Source organism: Zerene cesonia, chromosome 20 (genome assembly GCF_012273895.1).
Source record: "Zerene cesonia ecotype Mississippi chromosome 20, Zerene_cesonia_1.1, whole genome shotgun sequence".
Classification (NCBI taxonomy): domain Eukaryota; kingdom Metazoa; phylum Arthropoda; class Insecta; order Lepidoptera; family Pieridae; genus Zerene; species Zerene cesonia.
The window spans coordinates 4,477,020-4,499,769 of record NC_052121.1 but is presented as its reverse complement, the minus strand read 5'-3'; the positions used below and the strand labels follow the sequence as shown (position 1 = coordinate 4,499,769).

Below are 22,750 nucleotides of genomic sequence, written 5' to 3'. Positions count from 1 at the left end.
AGCCAATTTAGAACTCTAAAAAGAGTTTTAAAATAACTGTAAATTTATTTAAAAAAAGCATGAAAGAGACACTATAAAACTATCAGATTTCTATTCAACAAACAGTTTATACAAAAAAAAACCTTTAAATTGTTGTAATCATTTACTAAATAATTTTGGTGGTACATTTTAATACAAGGCATTATGATAAATACATCAACATCAACAAATACATCAACACAGGTTCGCAATTGATTAAACAAACAAAACGTTGTTTACGATTTTTGTCATTCACGTAAGTAATCCAGATTTGGTGATGGAATATTTCGGCGAGAAATCGTTATGTGTAATGTACAAAAAGGTGTAATGTTTTTAAAACTGAATTTCTACTTTCAACAGACTTAAAAAAAGGAGTTACAAAAAGGACACTAAAAGCAATGGTGGCTCAGTGGTGAGAACCTCGGACTTCAAAATCGATAAGACGGGGTTCGAGACCGGGCGAGCGTGCAGGAAGAATTTTTCAATTTATCTTCACATGTGGATAACATCACCACTACTTAAAACGGTGACGGAAAACATGGTGAGGAACCCGGCATGTACGAGAATTAAAAGTTCGACGACAAGTGACATCTGCCAACCCGCTCTTGGCCAGCGTGGCGGATTATGGCCTGAACCCTCATAGTGGCCTGTTTCCCAGCAGTGGGTACATTTATGGGCTGATGATGATGAAAAAGGATATAAAAAAGGTTACCTATTCGACGGAATTTTATTTTTTGGGTTTAATACCTCAGAACCGACTTTAAGGATTATTTTTTTAAATTGAAAGCTAAAAATAATTTAAAACATTATTATTAAAATAGCAATTGAACTATAGTTGATGAGGAATTTTTATATTTAAGCTTTCAAGACTATATAATATTTTGACATGTAAAGTACGATCTGAGAGACATTTCGTTGAATAGAATTTGCAATTTCGCGAATTTCAACAAATTGTGAATTAGCTCATAAGTATTTTAAGCAGCATTTAAATTTGTTGTTTAAAACATAATAACATTAAATCTAGAACAACATATATAATTACATTAATCCTACTAGTCTTATGCCACTAATATTATAAATGCGAGTGATGTGTGTGTTTGTTGCTCTTTCACGCAAAAACTAATAACCGATTGCAATGAAATTTGGTACGTAGACAGCTGGAATGACATATAGGCAAGTTTTTATCCCGATATTTCTACGGGATTCGGATTACGCGAGTGAAACCGCGTGAGTCCGCCAGTAATTAATAAAGGAGTAACATATTGCTGTACCATTGTTTTAGCTGACTTAAAATAAGACCGTCCTCTTTTCAATTCGACTACGTTTTTTGTGTTTGGTATCTCATAACTTTTTATTGGGTGAACTGATTTTTATGTTTCTTTTTATTTTATTACTGGTGCCTCTCGTGTTTAGTTTTTACTAAAAAATATGATTTGTGTTATATTGTAATTAGTTTTATCATTATGAAAGCACTCAAGTCTCGGTTGAGGTGAAAATAATGTACTTAAATACTTATTTCTATATGTATTTTCAACATTTCTTTTGATCAGTTGTTTAATAGGATTTAATTTGAAACCGTCACTTTAGTGAAGTATGGACTTTATTCTAATTCATAATAGTTTTAATTTTTTAGTCATAAATATTTGAAACTCATTTTATCAGCCGTATCTTCTACTGGTATCGTGTTTTCTCTGATAGTACTTATAACATAAAGCGTTTATGTATCAGGTGATATCTTTATTTACCAACGTATACCGTGGGCAATAAAATTGTAAATCCACTTATATAACAGCTCGTCTATTTATTATCACAAATTTAAATCGTATTTTATATGTCAAACTGCTTTCCTTATTTTTTCTGTATTTTATCGAAATTACGATTATTAATCGCTTTTTCTGTAACTGTTCCAAAATGTATTTGAACCTTATTTTGTTTGAATTAAATGTTATAAATATTATAAATGATTCAACGTTTCATTCCTTGTCCGAACTGTCAAGGGTTGGAATACCTGAATTTTTCCAAGGCGAGAGTGAACAGGTTTTTCTGGAGTAAGTAAGCATGCCACCAACGCTCTAGTTCATAGTCTATTTTGACCTGTGGTCAAATGCCTGTTTGATCTGATACATAAAAGCAAAATAAGAATAGATTTGTTGATGGCTCTTTTACATGAAAAATCCCGTTATGTTTGTGTCGGTCTTATAATTTATAAATTCAATCTCTAATTGATGTAATCGGATTAAACCGTAGGATAATTTGTTGTGTAAAATAAAAGTATATTAGTAGTGAGTATAGTTAGTTTCAAAAATGACAAAATAAAGAATCTATTGCTCTTAATTATATAAATTCATGTACAATATCGGTAGTAGGTAATGTTTAATCATTCAATCCTTTTGTTAAAAATAACCGTGATAAAAAGCTAAATTTAGAGGTTTTAAATTTATTGTGGGAGTAGAGGATGCTTCGGCACGAATTGGGGCAGCTCACACCGGGGTATCGCCTCTCCACAGATAATCGAAGTCAATTGCGAATTTTATACTGTGTGAGTTGAGAAGCAGGATTCCCATATCCTATTCTTCGCAGTCCATTCCTATATTCTCGGCGTCAATCAAATGTTTATCCCTTTCCTTTTAATATAGATTAGACGTGTCTCCATGTCACTGAGTCAGTTTTTACAATTTTATATTGAATTCGCAGGATCATTGAACCTTTGCGTGCATGTGTTGGCATGTAACGTACCCTTTTTAAATTATGCCATTAATTCAAAAAATGCGTTGTCGCTTGCCTTTATTAAATAAATAAATTTAAAATATATCAGAAGCTGAGGAATATATAGGTAGTTTTCAATTTCATTAATCAGTTCTTTTTGATCAATATCAATTTGCATTTTTCCCTTATAGAAGTGGTGCTTATTTTTTTCCATGCACATGAACGATGTGTTCATGACTGACCTGACAAGTTTTTGTGGGACAATCTTATTGATGTTGTTTCCTGCCATCAACGACTTGTCATCGATCGAGGCAAGAACAAATGACTACGTATCTATTATTAAATGACATATTTCGTAATGTATTCCATAATATTATATTCTAGAAGACATCAATGATATTAGGTAATAATTGAAAACGAAAAAAAATATCGTCGCCTTACTTTTATATTTTATTTGTGAACGTATCATTATTTTGTAGAGTATTAGATTCCCTTGTTATTTGATAGCTCCCAGGCATTTGAAAGGTATCGTAATTTACTTGTATGTGCTATAGAATTTTAAATTTGAATAATGATTGCCTTTGGCAAATAATTTGATTGCTTTTAATTAAAAAAGTTACTGAACTATATTTTTTTTACTATATGTTTACAATATATTCGATATGGTAATTTTTTTAATACATCCCACAAATACGTATATAAGTACGATTGTCAACCGATATAAAGTAAAAATGTCATTACATCATAAAGTATTATGGGCCCTACTCCCCAGTAGGTTTTATGATTCTAATCATGTAAGCGGAACGCGTGTTGGTTTTTCAGTAGACATGTTAACATTCTTTTATTATGATAAATGTCTGAATCAACTCGACTTCAGCGGTAGTTTCGGCATTAGTCAGATTACGAGAAGGGTTTACTCATTGTCGTGTTTAAGCAAGGACCTTAATGACTTCGCAGATACCTTGTTTGTTAAAGATCATAACAATGAATAATTCAAAGTAGTACCGTTAACATGAAAATTGCTGTCGGAAAATCCTGGTTCTTTGCGATTGTCAGACGTAGCAGTGCGGGCTTGATCGTCGCCGACTTCGCACGTAAGGTACAATCTAATTTCTTCTGTCGCGATAAACAGTAATAAAGCTATGTTCACTCTTTTCATGATCTCCATAAAGTTGAAAATACAAAAGATATGTTTGATTTAAAAGCCATGTGATTCGTAAATGGCGGAACTGTCAACGCGGCATTTATTGCTTTAAACAAATGGGTAAGTCTCGTTTATCTCTTTACAACTTATACATGTTTGATTAAAAACTCTTTACATCTTTTATTGATAAATAAACTTGAATAATTAGTAATACAACGAAACATTTTGTCCCAAATATCCACTCATTAACTCTAATACACTTATCACATTTTGTTTATATTTGCAATAAAAATACGTCATCAATGACAGTCGCGATAAATAAAAATACTAATATTACAAATTAGAATTCGCGAGTGGGAATAGGTAACTAGTGAATTCACGATGTGTGTTATAAAAAAAAATCACGTACAATTATTCTTGTTTGTGTTGTTGTCTAAATGTAATTGCGAATATACTTAATAAGAAAGACCCTGTATATGTTGGAAGTAGTCGGAGGAAATACTTCCTGGTAATGAGCCATATATAATTCGAACTGCGGTTGCCTTGGCAAACATGTCTATTCCTGTTATATTATTTTGCCTGATATACATACATTGGGACCATTGCATATCTATGCATATTTATACTCAATTTCAGTAGGAACAAATACCTAAACCACAAATAAAGGAAAAGTTTAATTATTAAAATTTTGGGTAGCACTGAAGTTATAATTAATTAAACTAAATTGTAATAACCTTCCCTTTTTGTTAACATGTTTATGGGCGGTGGCCTGAGACACTAGCGAAACATCCCGTCCTCGATCGTGGTACTTAGCCCATAATACATTCGGGGATGAAGTATATATGCAACGATTTTTGAAATCAATCCTGTAGTTCCTGAGATTTACGCGTTCACATATTGAATCAAACAAACCATAGTTTTATATTATTAGTATACATTTGAAGTTTTTAAGTTTCTATATACCTATCTAATGTTATAGACAGTGAGATAAGACACTAAGAATCGTCACTTGTCTTATCACATCGGTTAATAAATATTTTTTATAGCTATTAAAATAAATAAACGAAAATATTAAATTTATCATCAATTAATTCAAAAGCTTAATGAGCACAGATTGTCTCTGAATTAATTAAAGTAAATATATTTATCAATAATACAATGAATTCATCAAGTAAATGAAAACTAGTTCAAGTCTCATTAAGCATATTTTCTAGCTTTATTTTGTGCCTAACGATAACAAATTTGATTCTGGTGAATATTGTTTAAATATTTATATAACAGTAAAGATATGTAAACCATTCACTCAGAGAACATTTTTTCTGCTAATCAGTCAGATTTGATATCAATTATATTACCTTCACTATATGTTTTATAATTTTTGGCGATTTAGGTTATATATATATCAAAGATATGCAGATAATGATAGTTAGACAAAACCGTACATCCGCCTATTTCAGTATTGTACCTCTACTTATAGAAGTAAAATAAATTAAGATCCAGAGAATTCGATCGAATTATCTATAAAAATCAAATATTTCACTAACAACGTCGCTCGTGCTATAAAACATGTTCAAGGAAAAGTTATTCGAAGTGGTTTGTTTCATGGTTTGGCAACCATTCAAGAGTAATCAATAATTTCGTCAGGGCAACAAAATATTGGAAAAGAATAGGCAATAAAGTGAATTTTTAGCAATATAATTTATAACTGTCGCACCGTGTGTTCCTTAAACATGTGCAGAATATAGAGTATTCAAATTGAATGTTGTGTGAGGTGAATTTTAAAACTTTAAATTACAATTTCAGCCTCTACTATATGTGAAAATAAGAGTTATGTTCCATAACAACTTTACTCATCCATTCCATACATATTCGATAAGTTGTAAATGAGGATACGTGTTAGATTAAACTCCCCGCGAGCCGAAGCGTTTTATTTTCCGGTATTTTCAATTGCTTTTACATGAAGTTTATTAATAACAAACGAAATTCCATTTGGACTACACCATTGGAAATCGATTACGCACTATATAAACAACGGAAAAGCGTGAAACAGTCACGATATCATCCAAAGATATTGCATGCAAAATAGAACTCTGTGTTTATAAATTAGCGAAACATAAATTATTACGACCACAAATTTTATAAAATTACGTTCTATCACATTCCTTTGTACTTAATATACATCTGAAACATTTTAAACAGATGCAGCACAATTTTAAGCATAATTTGTAAAACATCGATGAGTCAGTATAGAACGATGTATTTAAACAGTATATACAAAGCAACGTAAATAGAAAGGAAAAACATTTTCTCTTTATACATATAACAATCCATCCATATAAGTAAAAATGATGCGCCAACTATCTTCCTAAGCGTACATAACTCGAGAAAGGCTCGACCATTTCGGCTATTTTATGACGCTTTTGTTAAGAGACAAGCTAAGTTCTTATCAAGAATAGAAACGTGCCTCGGGTGAAGCCGGGGCGGACCACTAGCTGAAAATAAGGGCACGAAATACTTGCGATAGCATTTTATTGACTAACGGCATTTGCTTATGGAACCTTAAATTATCAGTAGTATTCATTTAATAATTATATTACATATACTTTATAATTAATTATATTACATATAACTTGGATTTACAAGGATGGGAGTTTGCGTAAAATTTTCGCGAAACAAAATTGATAACCAAGAACAAAACTTTGGCGTAAGACTTCAGCTAAAATATTAAATAAAGTTATTCTCATACATTTGCACATCTTGACTTCACGTTTAGCAGGTATTTTTATAGACCAGTAGATATACTTTATTACTTTCCTTAAATATAGAAAAATGTAAAGAGTATTTTTTCTCTAAAAGGGAAGACCCGGTGAAGTATGTAATTTCCATAACAGGCACTGTTTTTGGCAAGAAAAATTGTATTTGTGTTGCAAATATACATATTTTTTAATAATAATACCAAAAGCGAACGCCATAAAATACAATCTAATGAAATAACGTCACAGCTAGTTAATTGTTACTAATTTCTTCATCACCCCAATTTCCGACATAGCCCTTGTAATATGTGAAATAAAACAACTCATGTAACTGCCCTGGCAGATCATTATTACCTTCATAGGAAAACTTATTTGTAGCGATTGGTTTATTGTTACATACTCATACATTCATTTCTGTACGAAAATATAAAACATATTCATTTTAATATGACTAAATACAGACTGTTTGAATCACGATCAGAATATGAGGAAATAGTCGAGTGATCGATACTTATCGAACATTGCATAAAGAAATTGCGATTTTTATTTATCTACCCAATGATTATCCACATCAACTATGCTCCGACCGTTGAAGAAAAACATTGACATGTCGGCATGGCTAAAAACCGAAATGTTTGACGACACGTGACGTTGGTAAATACCAACCCGCATGTGATCAGCGTTGCGGATGGCCTATACTCCCAAAATCGAATTTTGTAACGGGCAGTTAGTAAAAAAGTTTCTCTTGTATTCTCGTATTATTGAGTTAGAGTTATATTTATCAGGCTCATCAGACATTTGATCTCAATTTGTTTAATGAAAAATGTAACATCCCTATTTTATAGTATTGATATTTACCTATATTCAATAACACAACATAATCATAAGTATGATTCATAATTTCCTCGAAAAATATTCGGTATTCTTGACTTAAGCATAAAATAATGGATTAAGACATTGAAAAAGGAAAGTAATTGCATTGCGTCGCCCCTTTTTATCTTCAAAATAATTTATCCGTCAGCTGATTTGAATATAGACAAGAATCTATATAATAGACTACAGACGCGAAGTCTGCGGCTCAGTTTTTTCTCTTATCTAACTGTAACAGACAATAAGATCAAATTTTTTTCGCACCTTCACATAAATTAAGCAGCTTTTGTCTTTAATTTGACTTTTGTTTCATTCTACAATGTCCAATTGAAATGAGATAATATTTAAGAAATAAAATAAGTATATGTTGCAATTACAATTTGGAAACTTATAAATATTTATATTATGTTAAAGTTTAATTATTACCTCGTTGTCCTCGAGATTGCATAATTTATACCAATAATATGTAGGTATTTTTAGATAAATTACAATAACCTTAAACTTTCATTTAACCTGAATTATTAAGTTGTGCATATAGGTTAAGCTTCGTGCCGATATTGCGATTATTACTTTCATGATCATCGATATCATCGAAAGACCGATAAGATGTCTAGTTTTTTTCTTTTAATAAGCAAAGAATATTTTTTGTTTAAAACTAAGGATCAGTGAAGTATATAATTTCCATAACAAACACTGTTTTTGGCAAGAAAATTCTATTTGTGTTGCAAATATTACGAATTCGAATGCAATATCCTTCACTATTTTTTTAATATCTAACTAAGATATTTTTTAAGATAGCTACATATACAAGTTTTTGCTAGCATAATTTTATATTATTTACCTTATCCTCAAAATGTTATACTTTGTGTCTCATGAAGAAAACGTAAAATTCACGTAAACATAGCAAATGTAGCAAATGCTGAAAATGTGTTGCGAATTCTTTATTTTATTATAATTCAAGAAAATATTTTACACACCTGTTACTCACTCATTCGTAAAGATTGATGTCCCATACACGTCATTAGCCTCGGTGCCGGAATAACAGACTACATACGCGAACAGTATTATAAAAGTCGCTTTTAATATAAAGGGTTCCTGAAAAAAATGTACAATTCTTTCTGAGAAAAGAAAGTGATTACTTAAACGAAGTGTATTGTCCCTTTTTAATTTACTCCCTGTTATTAAACTTTTCTATAGTTTGCTATTGAACTATGTTATTCTGATGTAGTATATTTTTTTCTAACGAAAATATCGTTGACCTAAATATCTTCTTACCCTTTCGTGAAATGAGTGTTCTCACTTCAGCCGGATATTCATTCCTTTCTGACCGATACTGCAATTCCTTTTCAGTTTTGGTCAGTCGGTAATATCCGTTGTCTATTGGCGGAATTATTCAATAACTCTTGACGAAAAAAAATTGTATAAAGAAAGGAAAACAAATAAGTAGCTTACATATGGATTCTTAATTACGTACCTAAAATTCAAAAAAATATATTTACAGTTTCTTTTTTGCAAAATTAATTAATTAAAATGCATGGACATGTCGCGACGTCATTTACAATCCCGGCTGTGTTGGATGCATGCGGAGAAATAATATTGTGGTGTCACACTCTCGCTTTTGGGACCTGTTGGGTCACGGGACATATCAGCGTATTTTTCATACTACTGAAAAATGTTTTAAAATTTGATTTATAATATGAAAAAATTTAAGAAATAGTTCCTGGTAAATAACCTTTCTACCTAATAAACAACTCTGAAATTAGATATTAAAATTTCGAAATCTGTCGTTGAATTATAACAAAAAAGTGATTTTAATCCTTCTTGCCTGAAGGTGAGAAGAGTTTATATGAATTATAAGAACAAAAGTTGCCTTATTATGCAAAACTTTACAGGGCGAATGAACAATTACGTTTACCTTTTATCGTCTTCTGATGTTTAAATAAACCAAAAGCAGAGTACTTGGAGGTAATTAAAAATATCCGAAAGGGTTTTTTCATTCGACGATGTATGGATTTAATAACGCAACGAGTTGTTATCACGAAAGCTTCTTTGCAAGTATATGTATACCTACTTATATAACAGATCTTACACAAGAATATTATAAATAAAATAAACATACTGGGTCTACTTGTAATAAATAAACTATAACAATCGTTAGCTTATAATAAACCTAATAAGAAATACGACTTTTGGAATTCGTGACAGTGCGCAAAATTTCTCAGGATGGAAATTGTACATGGCAGTAGATATTAATTTTTTTTTATGTCATGAGTACAACACTTTCCACATATGTCATCATACTAGCTGCGCCCCGCTGTTTCTCCCGCGTAAGTCCGTATCCCGCAGGAATATCGGGATAAAAAGTAGCCTTTATGTCTTTCCAGTTGTCCAGCTATCTACGTACCAAATTTCATTACAATCGGTTGAGTAGTTTTTGCGTGAAAGAGCAACAAACACACACACACACATCCTTACGAACTTTCGAATTTGTAATATTAGTAGGATAAGATCATTTATGAATAAAAAAAACAAATACATCCCATGTAACAAACAACTACTGTTTTACTCTAGTAACGTTACACATAACATTGATATGTCACCTTCAAAGAGTAAAAAAATATTAAAGGAAATAAAAACCTGTTAGCTGTAGCTAGTTAATAGTAAAAAAAGATTCGTAAACGCCCCAGTTGAGGTTCCTATGTATAAGTTCGAAATACGTGTGCAAGTATAAATTGAATTGCAGTGTGAATAGACACTGCAATTGACAATATTAATCAAATATTTTGTTTTTTATGTATCACAAAAACTGATATTTGTGATAAAATCTCGTATTAAAATCGTGTTTGTTCAGTACGTCGAATTTCATAATAGCAAGCTTCTTTTGCATTTTTTTTAGAGACGTATGAATAAAATAATATTTTAATTTTAAACTTGTCTTACTTTTGAATTCCATTTGCATATATTGACAACTGTTATTGACTAACGCAAACATTAATATTCAACTTTCATAACATAGTACTTTTTTGTAACCTTTAAGTTCTATGTGAGTAAATGTTTTTACCGCAAACGTATTCATCTTTATAGATATATAATCGAATGTGTAGACCATCCGAACGAAAAAAATGTAGTTAACTAAGAATATCTTTTTAAAGGGGAAAATAAACAATAGTTAAGACTGTGTTTAAGATTATAGTTAAAAGATATTGCGGTGATATAAGGACGCTGACATTACATAAAATGACTTACCCAATTGACTACGCAACCCTGAAATTGAAGCACGGGCGTGGTAAGTTATATTTGCAGTGAGTGTATTCTAAGATGAAGTATATAAACGTCTCATACATAATTGTGAATAACAATTTTCATGAAATATAAAGTATCTACTTAATAATGTTTCCCACTGTGAAACAAAGCACTGAAAGAGCAGGACTTTATGAGAATCTCAGCTCACCCGGGGTTTCTTAATGCTTTTAAGGACAATAACAGATATAGAGTATTCGAGCCTGGAGCGAGATCATTCAGCTTCATAGGGAAACATTATTATGAATGAAAAATATAAGCGCAGAGAGAACAGTGTTTTTGAGAAATTAATTTTCTTTTATTTTGCTTCCTTTGGGACATTCGAGCATTGAATTTTAATGTTCTCATAAAATACTGAAGTACAGTTTTGGGGCAATTTTTCCTACGAATATTATTAAAATTCCTATGAGTGATAACTTGCTGTAGATTACATTATAAAACTCCGTTTTACTCAGTTTATGTGATTCCATAGCGTTCTCGTGTATTCCGTCAAAATAAATTTAATACACATTTCAACTTTATCCTAAATAGACGTAAAGCTACCTACGTCATGGTAATTAACAATATGGGCGTTTATTTTACTAGACATTAAAATTAATGAAACGTTAAGGTAAGGAAGGATAATTGATGTGGATCATAAAGTTTTGACGCATTTCATAAACACTTTCACTAAACTAAACATCGCGGGGCTTTCTTGTTGGCTGCATCTTGTGTAAATATGTTTTAAAAATTAATGCCTATAGGAAATTACAGTATTTAATCAATGTAAAGATTACCAGCTGGAAATATTCACTCTATTTCTTAATTATTTCCATCATCAATTGTTTCGTTATTGCCTACATCGGGCTACACATATGCCCTTAATCACTTCGAAAATGTTCAAGGTCGGTAATTACCAATAGGCCACCCACCATTTCGTTACCCGCTTTGATATAAAAAATATAAAGAAATTGCTATCCAGTAAGATTTTCCTGCTTTATCGCAATAGTTACTATTGAAATACAATGAAAAATATGCACAGCAAACGTAAACAACGCAATTTTTAACTGATGTTCCTATTATATTTAATGTTGATATCGACGTGTATCGTGTATTTCAAACTATTATGGAAACGTTTTGCAAAGGTTGCCCATCAATTGTCTACTTAAGAAGGATTATCTAGAGCTTAAAAGCTCCCGCCTCAATCGCTAATGATTAGCTTTTAAAGCTAAGTGCCAATAGAAAACAGAGCGGCATCTTAGATCATCATTATAATATTGTTTCTTAAACGATATCCAATCCAATATTCAAACAATTGTGATCAACATTGTACGAGACGGAGCAGTAACTCCACGCTTAGCTCCAGTGATGGTTTAGAGGATATTTTGTTATTTTGTTCGGCATATGAAATATAATTGTTTTGTATATGGGAGCCGAGCACGCTTCGACACGAATTGGGTCAGCTCGTACGGGAGGATGTACCACACGCCTAAAGAAGATCGGCGTTAAATAGTAGAATGAGAATGATACTCTGTTTAGTTCGACGAGAGAGGGAGCCCAAGGGCCCGGAACTTTCCTTACTTTCCTTTATTTCTCACGCCAATCCTATCTTTATTCTTTTCCACTTAAAGTCGGTAATTAATTTATAGACGACGCTTACCATCCGGCGAGCCACCAGAACCATTGCCGACGAGATCATTAAAAAAATATATATATTGAAAAGCCATGACCAGTTCACAAATACTTTGAAATATTATGTTGTGGCGTCTTTTCAAGTTGCGAAATCTTCATCTAATATTATGGGTATTAAAGCCATGCTGTCTTAAGTTTATTATAATTTCATGTAATTTAAACATGCAGAAAGAACTATAATTTAACTATTATAAACCTAATCCTACCAATATAATAAACGCGAAAGTTTGTAAGGATGTGTGTGTGTTTGTTGCTCTTTCACGCAAAAACTACTCAACCGATTGCAATGAAATTTGGTACGTAGACAGCTGGACAACTGGAATACAACTCTTTATTCCGATATTTCTTCGGGATACGGACTTACACGAGTGAAACCGCGGGGCGCAGCTAGTCTTAAATAATCACCGTCACTCTTTTTAATCATTAAATTAATTTGAATTTATATCTATGGTGAAAATAATTGTGCTGTATAGTAATATGTCATAACATTGTTTATAATCAGAATTTTTGTGTTCATAAAAAGCTTTTTAACTAAGCACTGCTTTCGGAGGCTGTAAAAATATGTGAATGTTTTTACGACGCTTTAAAAATATTTGGCGTACGGAAAATCCTGTCCCTTGTACACTATTACAGGTTATTAAAGTTTATGATGCTAAAATTTAAGCATTTATTTAGCACTCATTTTTTTTTGAACGACATTCAAACGAAATGAAATTATTGTTTCAGATGCTACAATGTTGACGAAAGGGGCGCAGAGCCGTGTAGACGGGGTGGTTGTCCCAAAAATCAATGACTGAATATCAGGAGGAGGACGAGAGTTGAAAATGGCTAATGAAACCGACCTCTATTGTGTGCCGGGAGCCACAAATTTCAATAAAGCATATAGGCGTCTTCACGGGTATATAGCCATCGTTATATGCATCGTCGGTTCCGCTACAAATTCTATCAACATTACAGTTCTGAGTAGACGGGAAATGGTTAGCCCTACAAATTCGATTCTTACCGGCCTGGCAGTGGCTGACCTCTTAGTTATGTTGGAATACATACCATACGTATTGCACATGAATATTAAAATTGGACCGCAAGTGAATAAAAACACATATGCTTGGGCTGTGTTTGTTTATTTTCATTCGATATTCAGTCAAACATTTCACACGATATCAATTTGGTTGGCCGTGACACTTGCAGTGTGGAGATACATTGCCATAGCATTTCCCCAAAAAAATAGAACGTGGTGCAGTAAGCGAAACACTGCACTAGCTATAGTGAGTGCTTATATCATGTGCCCTTTTCTGTGTCTTCCTATTTATTTCGCAATGAACATAGTGCCTAGTGAAGTGACGCCACAGAATAATTCAGAGTTCGCACAGGACTTATCTTTGCCACAAAATCGGACCGTTTACGTGTTAGAAATGTCAAAGAATAAAGAACTCGTGACTGCTATCATGTGGATTTATAGTGTCATATTGAAACTTGTTCCGAGTATAGCGTTGTCGATACTTAGTACGTGTTTGATATCAAAGTTAACCACCACAGAAAGGAGAAGACAGAAGTTGCTGAAGCGTTCTACTGTTGGACCCAACGAGGCTAGTATTAATTTAATGATTAATCAACTTTGTTAACTTTTAAGGATGAACAATTTGAGGTTTTAAACAAGCTTTGAAAATTGTTTGCAAACTTTTTAAATTTGCTTAACATTACGGTTTTATTCATAATATTAAAATGAAATGAGTAATCATTATTTAAGGGACTGATTTTATTGTTTAATGGTTGTAAAACCTTGACAAAACTATTATACAGCACGTGTTTGTCCCTTTTTATTGGCCGAAGTATATCAAGAGTTTGTTGCATGCAAGCATTTTAATAAACGCATGAAATTTTCAGTGTAGAACTTTTATCTCAAAGGCCGAATTCACACAACTATTTGATATCATGTGCATGGTTTCAGAGAGCAATTACAGTGCGCTGCAATTCAGTTAACGCGGGCGTAGTCGTGAACAAAGCACTTGTCGAATATAATCCTATGATTGTCTTGGTACGCCTACAACATATCACATGCACCTTGATATTATACAATACGTACCTACATTTATTTATATTCATGGAATTATTTAGCACATATAATTTACTAAGAACTTATTATTGAATATTTAAATTTGAAACTGTCCTCACTGATAGATGTGTATAGGATACCTTATATTATACAAGTACGTGCAATCTACGTAACATCTCCTCAAATAACATTATTTTATTCAATACCTTCTGTTACATTGGGGTCTAAATTCTATTTCAATTTAATCAAATTTAGACAGCTGGGATCCTATTAGTAATTCTAACTCGAAGTTGATTAATAAAACAAAATCTGGAATACTAATGGGATAAATATTTAATGTGTCAGTAAGTGCGGGATAATTCATGTAATTGTATTCAGAATGTAAAATGAAATGACCCAATGTAGGTACCCTGGAATAAGAGGTTTCTGTTATTTCATTTTGTATTAAAGATTTAATATTGACTTATTTGCAATTAATGTATTGATGAACTATTCCCTTCTAGTATCATAAACTAAATATTTATTAACAAACTTATATCCAACTTGCCATAGATACGTTTGGCGATACTAGGTATTAAATGCTTTAACATTCTCAATTTTATATACATATCATACATGTAGCTATCTATGTATGCAGGAATCTCTGTATTCGACAATGCAATTTTATTAATGCTGTTAGAAATGTATTAAAAATAAAGTTACAAAGAAATGAGCCCGCCCCAAATATGTAAAAACATTTATTACAACAGTCGCGTTTTTTTGTCATTTAAGAGTAGTTGAAACCTGATACTTCATATACGCAATTTTATGCGTGAGTAAGTAGCCTTTATTTTTCCACAAAATTAAAAAAAGTAGCATAAGGTACTCGTTAAAGTTAAGTCCACAATAAACATGCAGTATTTAAAAAATAGTCCATAGTATAAATATACATAATTCTGTGATTTTAATGTGTTTTTTTTTGGACACGCAATTTCACGCGTTTTCACGTTTACAGCACCAATTATATTCAAGTGATTAATATAAAATAAACAAAAAAGTCGTAATTCTTTCACTATTTACATTTTTTGTTTCTTTAATTGTTTCTTAAGTCAAGTCAAGTAACAAAAGCATTATATAAAGTAAAAAAACTCTTTGCGAGAATTTTATCAATACATACATTAATTACAAAGTAACTGAAGTAAAAGAGCGTACTTGTCGCGATCAATACAACCCACTTAGTATAAGGTTGAGAGTTCTCTACACAGGATTAAACAAAAAGAACTTGCCCTGAATAGCTTCATTTTGAAACTAATCTGAAATAATCTCTGCTAAATCACTGTGGGAATATTTTTCTACGAAGTTGTCTATTGCCAAAATTTATTGCTGTTACAAATGTCCATTAGAGCCTTTTGTCTCCTATAATATATAGTATATATAAATATTCCATATTTTACGAATATGTAAAAAGCGCATGTACATATAGTACTATTTCAATAATTTGGAGACCCTTTTCCAGCCCAGTTGCACGTATCGTATAAAAGAAAAGAAAAAAAATCTGCTCTTAATTTGTTTAGCTTAGCTCGTAGTGTAGTTAGAGAATTGGGGATTTATTACTTTATTTAAAATATGTTATATTTTATATTATGTGTATAATACTTATATAGTTTGAAATTATGTTTGCCTTATCGCTTTTAATAAGTCTATGTTGTTCAAAGAGACCCACACAAAAACTTACTTATATAATGAAATATATAACAAAATAAACATAAATATAAATAATACATTAATTATGCAGTTATGAGAATTGATGTATTTTTTACAGCCCGAAAAACAATGTCTTGCTGAAGACTCAGGGGCAGCACGCAGATCGAGCAGGACTGACAGAACTACGAGAATGCTGTTAGCTGTTCTTGGTCTTTTTTTGTCTACCGAAGTGCCCCAAGGATTGCTGGGGCTAGCGAGCGCGTTAGCACCAGATTTCTTTAAAAGCTGTTACAGCATGTTCGGTAAGCTTCTACATCCCTATCGCATTAATTTTGTATATCATCCGACTTCAGAAGAACATAACAAATTTTTTATACAACATGTTATATTGTTATGAATGAAAATGAATATATATATATTATAGACCTATTTGGTCCTTAACTGAAAAGTTTTGAATTATGTAATTTGTCTTAAATGTCTTAAATTATGAGAAATTTTGAAAGAATAGAAAAAAATTTTTCTATTCTTCCAAAATTTCTCATTTATAAAGCATTTCAATGCTATAAAATTAAAAATTAAATGTCTTAAATGATGTTCTACCACACCAGAATGAGCTATCATATCGCCCGGAAATTTATGGTTACAATAAAAGTTTTACGATTTGTCAACGAAATAAAATTTACCTTTTGTCTAAATTGGGTTAATTAACTATCAGCTATTCAGTTACTACGAAACAATAAAAACCCTAGAATTTTCTTGTGGTTGAAATTACGCGAGTATTGTACATTTGGAAATTGAAGACTTTTTAACGGATAATGCAATGAATAAATGGCGTTCAAAATCGTTAAGACCGGTTAGCCATCCATTTTTCCTTTTTGTAGATTACGTAATGTAATGGTTAGGGTACAAATAGTTAATGAAGGAACGTTTAAGTTTGAAACAGACGGATTTTATGAAATAATAAATAATATACATAATCTATATATAAATAAAAATTAATCGTAATACCTTGCTAAGCGTAAAATGTGAAAAAGCCTCGATCAATTTGGCAATTTTTTGTTATGAGGGAAAAAAACGTAGCACGGGTGAATCCGGAGCGGTGCGCTAGTATTAAAATGGAATAATAAGTAAAATAAATTTTCCTCCATTGACAAAATCTGTTGCTTTTCAATTTGCATGTATTTTCTGGGATTGAAACTTTACTTCGAAATAAGACCTGAAGAGAATTTTCCTTTTAAATTTATTATATCACCAAACTTTGACATTTTATTAGCCCTAAATGTGTCTAAATGGGAATTCATGAAATAAAAGTTTGTTATTTTTGTAGGCCTAAGTTCAAATGTTAAACGCCTTTATCATGTACAATATATATACATTATGTAGATCTCGACTTACAGGATCACGGTTAAATCGTAATATATAAAACGCAAAGATGACTCACTGATCTAACGGACTGGATCGTTTGGGCTGAAATTTGAGTTTGCAGATAGATTTTGGTAAATTCTACTAGGAGTAGCCCTAGGGGATAGAAGTTTGTACCATGTAAATTTATTATGACCACGCGTGCAAAGCTGCGGTCAACAGATAGTATGTACATATTATGATCATTTAATGATATATCTTGTGTCAAGTGATATTAGATAGAAACATAGCGAAAACAGTGAACAAAAAAATGAATTTGTTTGTTTTTTTTACGAAAACGTATGTTTCTTCTCATTAGTTAAATTTAATTGATGAGATTACTGTTTTCTTAAATATTAAAAAAAAATATATTCTTAGGTAAGTATTACGCCTGCACGATGATGTTTGTAATTATTTCACTAAGAAGATTACTTATTATTAAAAAGAGGGTCGCCGTTTTTAATAATAAACATTTTGTTGTAATCCTTTTATCTATGCACATACCTACAACCCTGGCTAATATTCTACGAGATTTACATGTGTAAGTCTACATGACAAACACACTTTCGAAGTTATTTAAAGAATATTAGAAGATAATAATGTAGCAGAACACTCTTTTGTTCCATATTTCAGAGGTAAATACGGTCGGCTGAGATTGAGGGCAAAGTGTTGTTCCCTTAATCCAATGGACTAATCCCATTGCTCATTTATACAGCGGACAAACCACGGCCCACTAAACCGTGTCATGGCCTACTAAAGTACAGGCTTGTTTATATTTAACAAATGCAATCGAATGCAAAGTTTAATATCAAGGTTTCCGAAACCCATTATTTGAGATTAAGTTTAATCGTGGGGGCGAGTAATGATGATAATAGGCATTTATATTTATATCGATGTAGGGCGGATATCAACCCATGTAAATTAATGATGATAGTAGAATGCCCTTGCATATTTACATTGCATAATTGGAAGCCCAGGTCCATTTCTGTAACCGTTCTTAGAACCGCTGTTCTAAGGGATTCTACAATGCTAATTAAATTTCTACTTGAATATATTTACAAGCGTTTTGATGTTACAGCGTGTACATTGGGTGTTTGCTTTTAGTTTTCTCAATATTAAAATAAAAGAATAGAATTTTACACATAATTCCATATCATACACATCATGGCAATCTAAATGTTATCGAGTAAGATGTGTTGATGTGTTCTTTTATAAGAATAATTCGAGTATAGCTGAGCTAAACTCTTCAAACAATAAACAGTGAACACTTGCCAAGAAATTCATTACTGATTTATAAACATATTATAACATACTTTTTCAAATCATTATTTCATGATACGGTTTAAATGTACTTTAAAAGATTTTAAGTATGAATCATGTTAAATTGAAAGAAAAATCACACAATAAACTTTTCTCTCTTGTACAAAAATATCAAATCCCTTTCTTTACCCTACATCACAAATATCCTATCTTATCTAATTATGTAGGGTACAAATATGTAAAAGATTAATTAAACTAACTAAATTGAGCTATGAAATTACTAATTTAATAAATTACATGTTTATTTCAAAGGATTTTCATGTTCCTTAGAGTTTATTTATTTATTTATAAACAGGTACATCAACAGATCGCACATGCAACATTGGTAAAATAATAATTACAGATAACAATATTCTTATGCTTGACCCTATTACAGATGTACACAACAGAGTTTAGAGCATTTAGCATTTAGCTCTCAGGTAGAGTGTTTTTGGTACTTAATATTAACAGAGCACAGTGGACTGCGGCGGACTTAACCATATACAATGTAATGTCGATGTGTACCTACTCTGTTCTTAATAGCATAAGGTATGTAGAAGTATATAGAAGAAACTGGAAACTCGTAGAAAATCTACATTCTCGTTTGTTTGTTTCAAAACCTGTAATGTTATACGGAAATAATCAAAACACGATAATAAACATCCTTAAAAGCTCCAATAAGTGATGTTGTATATAAATTTGTAACACAAATAAAACGTTCCCTCGCGTTTTCTCAGCTCGGTACATTCATCGACAGCGTTGTGTTATTTAACTTAAACGTTCATTGAGTTTGCAATCTGTGGCGTTTGTTTTATATATTTTAGAGATATTTTCTTCATAATTGTGTTTATGTTTCAATAGGTGATTTAATGGACGTTCTGGCGCTTTTCACGTCTTCAGTGAATTTCGTGCTATACTGCAGTATGAGCCGGCAATTCAGATGTACCTTTGCGAGGCTGGCGCGGCGTATGCTATCTGGCACTGAAGAATCTACGAAATTCGTTGCCAAACAAGAGCCAACCACACAGGTATTATACGACAGGTAGAGAACGAGGTTTTGCGTGGTATAAGCCTTATAGCATGACTAACATTTCGCACATTTATAATATGTTGCATGATAAGTATTATAGCGCTTTAACATTTACTTTAAAAGAAGAATATTATGAAATAATAATGTTCTATGTGTCCTGCTTTTTTTGAATCAGAACACATGTAGTGTTTTAATAAAATGTACGACCGTTATTTATCAATTGATGCTTAGCATTGTTGACTAACAGAAAGAACTGGGTGAGGGAATTTAATTTAATAAAAACTTTTTTTTTTTAAAGAGTTATTTAAAACATATCTATACTGATTTTTATATTCGTAGTTTGTAAATATGTGACGGTATAGAATTCTTAGGAAAGATAACATTCACTAAATAGCTGTGGAGGAACTTTGAGCACTCTTCATGTTGTTACATTAATCTGTAAGACGAGTTAAAAAGGAAAGCTCAAGTGGCTCCGTCAGACGAATAAAACGAAATGATTGAGTGCCTGCCGCCACTAGAAATAACAAATTTGAGTCTGGCAAAGAAACCTGATCTCAGTTTTGTAATTTATTTGTTAGGAACACTTTTCAATTTAAATATGAATTTTGTAAAGGAGGAGTAATTTTCGATGAAGTAGCTGTTATTAAATTATCTATACAATATAATACATAGCAATGTGTGTGTAATATGTAATAGAATCTTAATTTGCAAAATCAAATATAACATATAATTTAAATCAAGTTTTCAGTTTAAATCAAACGGGGATCTAATCGATGAAATTGTTTATTAAATGAATATACTGACCTTTACGTTTTCTTAGAATCGAAAGCCGTCACACATTAGAGGATTCGAGCTTTCGAAAAATTATGGGACAAGGCTCCCATACAGGCTATTTAGCTTCCACGGTAGTCCCTCTACAACAAAAGAGCACATTACTCCTGGGATTTTTATATTTTTCACACAATATTGTACACTTATTATACAACGTAATCTGAGAAAATGAACATAGAAGAAATTGAGATGCTTGTAAAACATTTTTAAATAGAACACTATAAATAAAATAAAGCATTTATTTCTGTGATACATCATAGGTCCTTAATCTTTGATAGGTGTACTGGTAAATTTCTTAAGAGTTTGTCCGAAACGAAATACGAAATCTATTTGTGTATATTTTATCATTTATTAACAGCAGTTCTTGTTCTTAGTTAGCCAATATTCAAATATTAGCAAAGTTTATTTTTTCGACCTTGATCGTTCGATCTCGATCGTACCGAAATTTGTTATGAATTATAAATATTTCAGGGTTTGTAAATTTTCTAGGAAAGACATTGTTGAACGAAAATTTATAAGAATGTTTATTTGTTGTAGGTCACCGGTCCCCTATAGCGACAGATCCCCGCCCTCGTCAGGGTGGTGGAGGAGAGTATTATATAATTTTACAGGTTTGTTTTAAAAATAATCTGTTTTGACAGCTGATTTTGGCCTTGATTTATACGAATATTGTTCTATACAAATTCAACGCTTTCATCTTTTGCTCTTTGAGTAATTCAATTATTTTACCAAAAAATAATCAAAAAATTCATCAATTCATTCAGTTGAGGAGGAAATTTTCATTTAATTTTTTTATTTGCTGAATTTATGCCGACTGAAAATATATTGAATAAAGCTTAAAAACGTTATTTAATTAATCAACAATATTTTATAATCAATGTTTTTTTTGTTTAACTAAGAGTAAGTTAGTTTAACTTGTGTATATTTGAACAAGTCAACATTCAGTAATTGTTACTAAAAAGACAAACGGTTGTACGTGTCTTTTAGCAAAACCATTAATCAACGCAGGCGGTTAGTTAAAATTAAAGGAAAAAGACAAAAATTAATTATTACCCAAAGGATTCCACAAAGCTGGTTATTTTGAGATAGGTATAATCCATTCAGCCATATTACAGTTTTTTGTGATTAAATATATCGCCGATTTATTTTCAAAAAGACCAGTGCTGAAGCTCAAAAGAGAAAGACGACTTACTAAGAATAGTTGACAATTGAAGAATATTTTTATAGTTCCAATCATTGTTAAAATAAATATAATATTAATTGCTTTTTATTTTTCAGGTTCCGGTATCGAAAGGAATTTATGATTTCATCTAAAATTACTATAGCTTAGAATCTGTTACATATCTAGATTATAAAAGGTAATTTGTATACTTAAATTATACATAAATTAAATTTATGGTATATATAGAATAGTATACTTGTACATAAATGCGTATGTATAATGTTCTTAAAATTAGTAATTACTTATTTGTAATTTTTGTATCTAGAAATAAGTTCACATATTAGTTTTTGCGTCTATTGAGCCATGACGCAAGAACTAATTGTATTTATGGCTTATTTATCGAGTCTTAGGATAAGTTACATTGTATGTTTTAAATTTTGTGTATTTTAGGGTCCAAATAAATTCGTAGTACCTACCTATTTTGTAGAGAAATATTAACGTACATAAAATAAATTTGGTATGAAGTAAGAGCCCTTAGTCAATTTTTATCTTTAAATCATAATTTTTATACTTACTAATTGTAAGTAATATAAGTATTTAAAAAATGTATCTACATTCTTTGTGCATAGATTTTACATTTTAATACCTAATCGTTAATGGACAAATAAGGCTTTTGTCGATTCACTTTCTGTCATTAAATACCTTATATTCAAAATGTTTTACACGATTTGTTGTGGATCAATAAATAAAAATTATTAACATGCCTTGTTTTTTTACCTCTTTATATTTCCATAATACACTAACATAACACTGAACAGAAGGTTTATTG

The 22,750-nt window shown here is 31.2% G+C and overlaps 1 protein-coding gene across 1 annotated transcript; it reads left to right on the top strand.

Moving 5' to 3' along the window:
- The first annotated feature begins 3,772 nt into the window (after positions 1-3,772).
- Positions 3,773-22,615, top strand: LOC119835082 (sex peptide receptor-like). The gene is made up of 6 exons (XM_038359696.1): positions 3,773-3,988; positions 13,189-14,048; positions 16,317-16,500; positions 19,760-19,926; positions 21,297-21,370; positions 22,038-22,615. Exons 2-5 carry the CDS (start codon positions 13,287-13,289, stop codon positions 21,312-21,314), a joined length of 1,131 nt encoding a protein of 376 aa, XP_038215624.1. The 5' UTR covers positions 3,773-3,988; positions 13,189-13,286; the 3' UTR covers positions 21,315-21,370; positions 22,038-22,615.
- Positions 22,616-22,750: the final 135 nt, after the last annotated feature.